This window comes from Drosophila santomea, chromosome 2R, assembly GCF_016746245.2.
Source record: "Drosophila santomea strain STO CAGO 1482 chromosome 2R, Prin_Dsan_1.1, whole genome shotgun sequence".
Lineage (NCBI taxonomy): Eukaryota > Metazoa > Arthropoda > Insecta > Diptera > Drosophilidae > Drosophila > Drosophila santomea.
Genome location: NC_053017.2, coordinates 15,092,637 through 15,102,356, shown reverse-complemented (window position 1 = coordinate 15,102,356; position 9,720 = coordinate 15,092,637). Strand labels below are relative to the sequence as shown.

At 46.0% G+C, this 9,720-nt stretch overlaps 4 protein-coding genes across 4 annotated transcripts; 3 read left to right on the top strand and 1 right to left on the bottom strand.

Annotated features, from left to right (window-relative positions):
* The first annotated feature begins 2,645 nt into the window (after positions 1-2,645).
* Positions 2,646-3,779, top strand: LOC120446924. Its single transcript, XM_039628166.1, has 2 exons — positions 2,646-2,691; positions 2,748-3,779. Exon 2 carries the CDS (start codon positions 2,797-2,799, stop codon positions 3,388-3,390), a length of 594 nt encoding a protein of 197 aa, XP_039484100.1. The 5' UTR covers positions 2,646-2,691; positions 2,748-2,796; the 3' UTR covers positions 3,391-3,779.
* Positions 3,746-5,914, top strand: LOC120446921 (SH3 domain-containing protein Dlish). Its single transcript, XM_039628163.1, has 3 exons — positions 3,746-3,875; positions 4,677-4,800; positions 4,857-5,914. The coding sequence occupies exons 1-3, from the start codon at positions 3,830-3,832 to the stop codon at positions 5,752-5,754; spliced, it is 1,068 nt and encodes a 355-aa protein (XP_039484097.1). The 5' UTR covers positions 3,746-3,829; the 3' UTR covers positions 5,755-5,914.
* LOC120446920 lies at positions 5,883-7,721 on the bottom strand. Its single transcript, XM_039628162.2, has 3 exons — positions 6,558-7,721; positions 6,362-6,498; positions 5,883-6,302 (listed from the first exon to the last, which is right to left on the bottom strand). Exons 1-3 carry the CDS (start codon positions 7,584-7,586, stop codon positions 6,242-6,244), a joined length of 1,227 nt encoding a protein of 408 aa, XP_039484096.1. The 5' UTR covers positions 7,587-7,721; the 3' UTR covers positions 5,883-6,241.
* Positions 7,695-9,508, top strand: LOC120446922 (ataxin-10). Its single transcript, XM_039628164.1, has 3 exons — positions 7,695-7,811; positions 7,866-8,946; positions 9,012-9,508. The coding sequence occupies exons 1-3, from the start codon at positions 7,800-7,802 to the stop codon at positions 9,176-9,178; spliced, it is 1,260 nt and encodes a 419-aa protein (XP_039484098.1). The 5' UTR covers positions 7,695-7,799; the 3' UTR covers positions 9,179-9,508.
* The last annotated feature ends 212 nt before the right edge of the window (positions 9,509-9,720 follow it).

The following is a 9,720-nucleotide window of genomic DNA, read 5'->3' as shown; positions in this document are numbered from 1 at the left end:
CGCACGTGCTTAAAGCAGCGTAGTCCAAAAAGAGGGGAGAGAGCGCCAAATCATCCGGTGGATATGGGAATGGGTGGTTGGGTAAGGGCAAGGGCAGGGGGAGGGGTGAGAGTTCGTTTTCTACTGAATGAAAGCGACAGGCTTCGTGTGACTTCGTCTGCGCTCGGCTCCCTTCGTTCGTGAAGCTGCTCTCTCCAACGGTCTTGCTCTCTCTCTATCCTACCCACCTCTCCGAAAAGTAGGCAAGGACGTGGCTGCAACGGCACACCTACGCCCCTTTGGTCACGCCTCCGCGCGATAATTAAATATCGCACATACGCAGCGTTAACACTTCCCTCGGCTTTTCAGATGGCAGGGCCTTTGCCTTTGGCCCCCGGTCACATTTCACGGCTTAATGCCTCGATTTGCTGCGGAATGCTCGCCCATAATGCATGCACGTCCTTGAACGCACACTTAGAGCCGTTCGCCCACATCCTTTAGTGCTGCTGCTCTTTTATTGCATCATGCAGTGAGATAAAAGTATAGATAATGGTCCAATAGGAGGTTTTTTTTTGGTGGTTGTTAACCCACTGATATTTTAAGAAATAATACAAAACACTTCCCTTATTCTGGTGTGACACTGGAATCTGCAAAAAACACCACCTGCACTTATATGATCTATGAAATATTTAAGTTGTGTAATTTTTCGCAGTGTAAGTATTCGTATACGTGCCATTTGACAATGTTGCAGGCGAGCGGCGGATAGTGAAATCCGGAATTGATGCTTGGGCACGAGCATAAAAGGGATTTGGAACTTTTATGGTCTTGTAGGACAATTCTTATTGCGCACTTGGTGGTTCCCGAGTCGTAGTCCTTGCCCACAAACTTTCACTTAACCATTTCTTGACCAGGCCAAGTGCTTGAGCTAAAACATATACACGTATAGGTATGTACATACATATATGCACCTCTATATGCACACAATAATCCCTCTTTAAAATCTGTATAAATTTTGGATTTTTGCCAATGGCAGAACATTTTTAGCGAAATCGAAATACGTGCATTCAGCATTTTCGAGCCAAAATATGGTTTGTTTCTCTATTATCCACCGCCCCTGCAGTTTTCCAACCCCCTTTTCTATTTTCTCGCCAACTACATTACACAATTTTTGAAATGGATGATGTGATAAAATGGCAAATTCCTTGCCCAATTGAAAGTGCAATCTTAAGGGAAATTGTACAGTATTTGTTATTAAATAAATTTGTTTAATAAATGTAGCACCTCCGAAGGCTTTGCTTTTCTTCTTGATTTGCATTAAATTGATGTGGAAAATAAAGATGATTATTTTGTTTAGTGCATATAGAGGTGTTATTTATGCTCGAGATATAATTATATGCAAACGTGCAAAGCAATTTGAGAATGGTAAACCAAAGGAAAGAGTCTTTTAGACAATAATTCAAGGATAATATACGATTTAAAAGTTCCAAGGAAAAACATTTGTTTATCTTTATATACGCTTGTGAAATAAATCATCCACAAGGTCGTGGAGTTTGCATTTCACCACTTTTGTTGCAACTTTTAGGGGTGCGAAACTTTCAAGGTCATTTGCTACAACAATTCATGCTACAATTTATGCAGGGGCGAATGTTGCATATGAATTTTGATTCACTTCCGGGCTTTTATATATTTTAATAAAATATGCGTGACAACCGAAAATAGCTGACCCACAAAGCCAGTGAGCCACTTTTTCCGGACGGAGCTGGCATTCTACCCCATTTTCCGACTCATTCCTCTTCATTTGGCCCGCTGTCTAGTCTCATTTTTTGGCCATCAGAGGTCCGAGCAACAATTACCCGCAGACACAACAGCCATGATGAGTGGGCAGGGCTGCCACCCACTTGGCTCGCCCTATCATCCACCTCCTGCCCCGCCCACTGACCGCCCCTTTTTGTGAATGGCATCCGTGGACTGGAAGACTGCGCAGAATCCTCTCTATCGATTAACTCGCAACGCAGACAGCTCTCTCTAATAAAACTTGGGATAGGACATGGGGATGGGTTATGGGTTCTGGGTTGTGGGTACTGGGATGTGCGTTGTGGGATGGGTGATGTGATGCGGATGTGGATGTGGAATCAACTGCGTAGTAGCCAAAAGTCAAGTTGAAGGGGGTCTTTTGGGGGTGTGGCACCTGCTGCTGCTGCTGCCACTGCCGCTGGTGAGATAATGCACGAGATGCTTAATGCGCAGTTTAGTTTGGGGTATGTGCACATGGGGATATGCCGAAGTGTAGGTCAGTTTGGACACTTTCTCTCTTTGGACCCATCCTCTCTTGCTGAGACTCTTTGTCACCCCGTTTCCTTGCCCTTTCCATCGGATTTGCCTCGCTGAATTATAATCGAATATTGCATGCGAAAGTTTTATCCTTGGCACCAAAATAGTGCATTGGCCCCGCTTTTTTAAATGCTGTCGAATAGCCCAAGTGACGTTCGTTTAGAGTGATTGGGTCGGAGTGGGGAAAAAAAACACTAAAATACACTGTAAACTATGTATCTATTATTATGTATATTTTAATGTTAAAAGAATGTTTAAAATGTACAGATACTTCTTCCATCTTATGTTTCATAATTTAAAATGTTAACAATAAATTTTGTATCAATTTTAAACGAGCTCAGTAGACTATGATGGCTATGTAGCCTTGACTAACTTCGAGAAGTAAGTAACACCTTCGAAACTCAACCAACTCGAAGCAAACTCAAATTAATCGTTAGTCCACAGAGACATCTATATACCCGAATAAATTGACCCAAATCGACTGCAATGGTGGTTGTGCAGGGAATGTACGAGGTCACAGAACTGGTGGCCGGCAGCGTGGGTTGCGTGGGTCTCTACATGGCCGGATGCAATGCGCTGCCCGTGGAGCATGTTCCCGATCTTCCGGCGGCGCTGCTCGTCCTGTCGACCGTGCTTATTTTGCATCATTTGCGGGTATTGAACTGCGCACCGCTGCAGGAGCTGTGGCTTCTGCTGCTGGAACTGTTTGGCTTCTATGTGTGCACCCAGGTCGTGGTGCTCGTGTGGCATCAGTTCCACAACATAATGAATGTGCTTCAGGATATAGCAGTTAATACTCATACGGCCCTGTATCTTTTGGAAGGCCATCCAAAACTCTTTATGTTTATACGCCAGGATGTCTGCTATTTTGTGAAGCTCATCATGTCCTTGGCGTGCACCTACAAGGCGGTAACGGTCACACATGCCCTGGACTATGCCTTACCACATCGCCGGACTTACAGGTACTACGAGAATAAATCCACAGATGAGAACTTTGGCGATGGTCCGCGGCGCTATACTCGAAAAACCAACCAGCGATCATCAGCCCAGAGGAGTTCCTTGCGTCGCTCCAAAACATAGCTGCTATTGAAAAAAAGTGGATTAATCAAATCGCCCAACCTAATCAACGTTTTTCTATGCTTCATGCCACCAAACGCGCCTATAAAACACAAGCAATAAATTATCAAGGTAAACGGCGGTTCGGGTGCATTGCACCAAAATCGAAGGTGCTACTCAAGAGCAATTAACGCGTTACTAGAAATTTGCATGCTTGAAAGAGCAGAGCCAACACGTACACACCAAGCACACGAGTTTTCAAATTTTGGCGCCTCTCAACAATCGATTAGCGGGCGACTACATCGAGATCAGCCAATCGAATGTGTTGCATCTCTAGCACCAGAGAATATTGAGAAGAAGAAGAAAACTTGTGCCAGATCTAAACAATAAAGAAATTAAACAATTAGCCACAATTTGGCTGTTTTTCGGTTGAAGGGGGTGGAACAAAGAGTGGGGAGAAGAAATGGCTTTCCTTTGCCCCGTGCGCATGAGGCGCGACAAGAAGAAAGGTATGTATGTTGATAGATAGCGGAAGAAGCAGCACGGAAACAAAAGACTTCAAACACGAACTTGTTGCTGGAGATCCAAAAAGATGTGTGTTTAAATCAGTTTATTAGCGCATTTGTTCTATGCAATAGAATGAATTTTTTTTTTTTTTTATACCCGTTACTCGTAGAGTAAAAGGGTATACTAGATTCGTTGAAAAGTATGTAACAGGCAGAAGGAAGCGTTTCCGACCATATAAAGTATATATATTCTTGATCAGGATCAGTAGCCGAGTCGATCTGGACATGTCCGTCTGTCCGTCCGTCTGTCTGTCCGTCTGTCCGTCTGTCCGTCTGTCCGTATGAACGTCGAGATCTCAGGAACTACAAAAGCTAGAAAGTTGAGATTGAGTATACAGACTCCAGGGACATAGACGCAGCGCAAGTTTGTCGATTTAGGTTGCCACGCCCACTCTAACGCCCACAAACCGCCCAAAACTGCCACGCCCACATTTTTGAAAAATGTTTTAATATTTTTTCATTTTTGTATTGGTCTTGTAAATTTCTATCGATTTGCCAAAAAACTTTTGGCCACGCCCACTCTAACGCCCACAAACCGCCAAAAACTGTCCTTCGCTCTTACACTAGCTGAGTAACGGGTATCAGATAGTCGGGGAACTCGACTATAGCGTTCTCTCTTGTTTTTACTTATATTATGATGTGAGGTATCCTTTTTTTATGATGTAATTAAAGATGAAAATTATTGTACCTTAAAAAGTATTTTATAAGCCTTTTTAACATTGCACTTTTATTCCCGTTTTTCAGCTACAAATGCCAGCATAGAGAGGGACTTGCCAGCGGTGGGAGTATTGGGCATGGGTCGCATAACTGGTTCCTCCAGCATTGAAACACTTGTTAGAGTGGGCATAGAAAAGGAACACGGGCTAAGGTATGTCTATCTCAATATTTGTATGAATAACTTCTACAACACTCACTCTATTTTAGTCCTGATTCCAAGATGGTTGTGCTACACGACTTTACTCCTTGCGTAGATGATGAGCTGGAAGTGAAGCGCGGACAGCTGGTTAATATATTGTACAGAGAGAACGATTGGGTTTACGTGATTGGTCAGGACTCGCGGCAGGAGGGCTTCATACCATTCTCCTATTGTGCTCCCTGCAACACGCAACTGGCGGATTTGGCTGTTAAGAAGAAACTGCCAAGGGAACAGTGTCCAGAGCAGCCGATCGAAGAGAACATACCGCTCCTGGGCACGGATAACAAACTGGATGTTCTTTGCGATGAAGCCTTGAATCCTGGGTCTGCCAACAGCATTGAGAAAACCATGCTAGTGGAGCCAGAGTGTACTCCTTTCGTGAAGGAACCGTCCGGGCGCTGCATCGTTTTGTACACCTTCATAGCCAGGGACGAGAACGATTTGTCCGTGGAACGGGGAGAATTTGTAACCGTGCTTAATCGCGAGGATCCAGATTGGTTTTGGATAATGCGCAGCGATGGCCAGGAAGGATTTGTGCCAGCCAGCTTTATTTATCCTGCAGACAGTGTGCGAGTTTTGCAGCAGCAGAAAGCCACCTTAAATGCCATGGAGACCATTTTGCAGCAGGGTCAACCGGGCCAGCAGACCCAGCAACAGCAGCAGCCACAGTTGGGTTTGGGAACAGATGATCTACGCTACCATGGCACGGAGCTGGTGATGCTGTATGATTACAAAGCGCAAGCTCCAGACGACCTGTACCTTTCTGTGCGGAGAGGAGATTGGATTTACGCAGACTTAACCAATCAGACCGTCGATGGTTGGCTTTGGGCTTATGCTCCGAAAACACGCAAATATGGATTCATTCCAAAAGCCTATGCCCGACCACCTGCCATGACCAGCCTTTGAGAGATTCATTATCACTTTGATTAGCACTAAAGCATAATATTCGTAGGTCACCCAAATCACGTCGGATTCCATTTACTTTGTGCCTTAGATATAGTTACAGTTAATTCATTGTTCAATCATCAATGCCATTTTCATTGAGTAATAAATTGTGCCTTAGATTTATTTTGTATGTGAGTTTGCATAACATATCGTATACACTTAATCTAGGTTTTTCATTCTTAACTGGAAGTGCCTGGTAAACGAATATCAAAAATATCTACTATCGTATTCCGTGTAGTACCAGCGTAGGCAGCACTTTGCTAGCATCTAGGTCTAGATATGAATACTAAAGCACTGTAGGGGCCAACCCCTCGATATGCACTTGGTTTGGATCATTGGATTGGATATGCATCCAAGCGGCGCAGTGCGTAGAGTTATGCTCAGCATAATGTTGTACGCACATGCAAGTCCAACTGGACTTTGGTTATCACCTCGGGTTGGCGAAGTTCTATTTGATGCACAAACTGTCATTGGCTGAGGAGCAGTGCGAGCAATTGAGCTCCAAATTTCTGTAGGGGGAGATTGACTTATGAGAATAGGGCATTTGTAAATGAAATTGTAATCCTACTTCATAGCTTCTCTTAGCTGCTCCTTCTCGTTCATTTCTTCCCGCAGTTTCTGCTGCAAACTGAGAATGAGATCGTTTTTATTTCGAATCTGCAGCTTCAGATGCTCGATCGTCTCCTCCTGGGCTTCGAAAATTGCCTAGAAGAGAAACAAATCTTATGTAAATGTAATAATTATATGAAAAGAAGTCAACCTACCCGACACTCCTCCATGGATTCAGAGTATGAAGGCGGCTCGTCTAGGCAGAAGAACTCCCGCACTAGCTTGCACTTGCGCAGCTCCTCCTTGGCCATCACTGAGTTGACGAAGATCTGCAGACCTTGCACCCGATTGTCGAGAAAGACGGCATTGAAGTTATCGCCGAAAAGCTTCTTTCGGGGCAGCATGAGCGTGAGGTTGGGGAAAGCCTGTTTTAGCTTGCTATTAAGCCGCACAAAGTCGGTGTAGCGTCGCATTACAAGCCAATAGTCGTTCGTCTCCGGATTCTCGACTCGCAGCTTGTACGCAGTGAAGCGCGCTCTCTCCTCCATTACCTCGTAGCCAATGATGGGCACCCTAAGCACAGCGTTGGGGTCTACGGCGGGCACCACCGATCCGGAGGAGAGAGTCATCTGGCTGGCGAACATGGAGTTGGAGCCTGTGTGCCGGGAGCTGGACTGGCTGTACCCCAAGCTGCACTCGCTCATGCGGCGAGGGGTTCTAGAGCTAGTCTCCAAGTCGACAGAATGTCCACCTGGCTGGTTGCCATAGGACGACTGCGTCAGGTCGCGATGGGAACGGGCACCGCCGAGCATTTCGCTTCTGTTTATCGGCGTTCTTGTGGTTGGTTCGTAACTGTGAGAGCTTATCCTCTGCAGGCAAACCTCTGACTTGGCGTTTGCCACTGTAAATGGAGCACCGGAATTGCTGGCCAGGATTAAACTAACATCCCCCTCCGATTTGCTGCGCAACAGGCTGTTGTTTTGGTATTTCCCAATTTGTCGTAGGTCAGGACTCGAGTGGCACTTGCGACCGAGTAGCTTCTGCTCCCGGAACAGGTTCAGGTTCCGTTTGTCCAATCCGCCAACGGAGTTCCCAGTTTTAAGCAACGATTTCTTCGGTGACGTTATTGCTGTGCTGGCCTTCTTAAAGAGCGTTGCTTGTGAAGTTCTCGATGGTGCTAAGTGGTTGTTATTGTTGCCGTAGCCAGTGCTTGTTTCTCTTTTCCGAAGCGCTCGCAGTGACATTGCTTTGTTTGTTTTGATTGCGCTGCAGCGTTCTGTTTGCTACATGACTTTGTCAATTTTCCAAAACGAAATTGCTTTTCTCCCTTTTCTTTTGTTTTCTTTTGCGGAGTGCAGTGTGACCGCACTCCTCTGACCCAATTGACGCAGTGTTGGCTAGCACTGTACTGGCCAATCGATTACACTTGGCGGCAAGCAGCTGTGCGTCTATCGAAAATGGAGCATGTGGTAAATATTATTGTTATTTTCTCAAGATTTATTAAATTATATGATTTACCCTAGCCAAATAAAACTGAAGAGCTTGTGCAAAAGCTTGTGAGCCTCAACATAACCGAAAATGAGGAGGAAATTGCGTCATTACTCAAGAACCTACGACTGTTGCTCACAAAAGGCAGGGCAAATCAGGAGTCATTGGCCGGCAGTGTGGAGTTCTCCAGCTTTCTAGATGCCGTGGCTTTCAATCCAACGATGCGTACAGAGCATCGAATTATACATAACCTAGCTCTGCAGGTGCTGGCCAATAGTGTGGTTAACAATGAGACCACCCAAGCACTTACCTGGAGTCTGCATGGCTTGAAGATCGCCGAGCAAGCTTACGCTTCTCCTTTGGGAAGTTCGAATAATGTGCTCCTCATGATCATGTACAACATATACCTGAGTGGTCGTGGTCTGATCACCGACTTGATGGCACTCAAAACTTGTCTGCAGCTGTGGCGGGCTCTAAACGAGGCGCAGTGCACCTATAACTTCGAGTACCTACACTTCTTCCTGGAGCACTTCATTGTCCAGAATGGACGAGCCTGTGTAGCTTGTTACCAGAAGCTGGAGACTGAAGAACGCGTTGCCTTCCTAGACTACGTGGCCCACTATCTGAGGGAAAACAGTCCCAATGGCGATGTTACTCTGTTTTTGCTTCAACATTTTGCCAAAGAATTCCGCATGAAATCTGACTGCCTCCTGCGCGAAACTCTTAAGCTGAAGCATGAGCTTCATCCCCGAGAAGTTCACACTTTACTGCGCATCATCGCAAGTGCCAGCGGCTCAGAGAAGTATGCCAATGTGTACTCCACCGACCAATCGCTGTTCATCAACGTAAGCAGCCTGCTGAGATGCGTTGTGTCTGCTGGCAAGGAACCGGATGGAGGCGGCTTGGATAAGCCCATGACGAAGCTGGAGGAGGTGGCCCTCACTTCGGACATTGATGCGGGCTATGAAAAAAAGGTCTCCTATGAACTTAAAACGCTTCTTGTACGCTGTTCAGCCAATCTTCTGTATGACAACAAGGCCAACAAGGGCTACTGCCTGGATACACAGCTGCTGCCCACCCTTCTCGAATGCACAACGATGGATGCCCGAAACCCATGTAAGAAACTAATTTGATACATGTTTAAGTAGTCTATAGTTAACACTTTACTTTTTATTCCTCAGTGATGCGGGAGTGGAGCATCCTAGCCATCCGAAACGCCTGCATAAACTGTCCGGAGGCGCAACAGGTGATCGCAGGCCTGACAATGCAGGGCTCCGCGCCCAACGACATCCTCACCGAACTTAACCTGGACATGGGCGCACTCCGCATCGCTGACAGGCAGCAATAGCTGGTAAATGCTGACCCAGCATACAGCGTACATCTACCCATAAAAAATTGGCAAACGAGACATAACCACTGGCTGGCCGGCCAACAAGTGGTTAGATGTTATTCACACAACGTCATCCTCCGCGCAGTCGTTGGCCCCCTTTTTCAGGCTTTACGATGCGCTAATGGCATGCCAACAGATAGCCAAAGGCATTCATAAAAGCGATGTCAACGTTTAATGGTAAAGCGGGCGAATGGGGAATGTGGCGGACGGCTAGCGTGGCTAGCGAAGATATAAAAATAGCTGCCCATGTACCATGCTCTGTGTACCATTAAAAAAACGATGCCTAAATCCATCTAAGTTCTAAATTTGTGGGCACACTGCCGCAGCAGCGGAGTAGAGTTCATGTTTATGGCGTAATTAAGCAACGATGACGTCTGCTCGAGTAATTCCTTTGGCGGTTTGCTGCAGGTGGCAGCTCCGCCCTGCCCAAATACCACGTCCGAATCCGCTCCCAGAGGCGTATGTAGAACGATTTTATGTTTATGCTGGCTAACAATGGC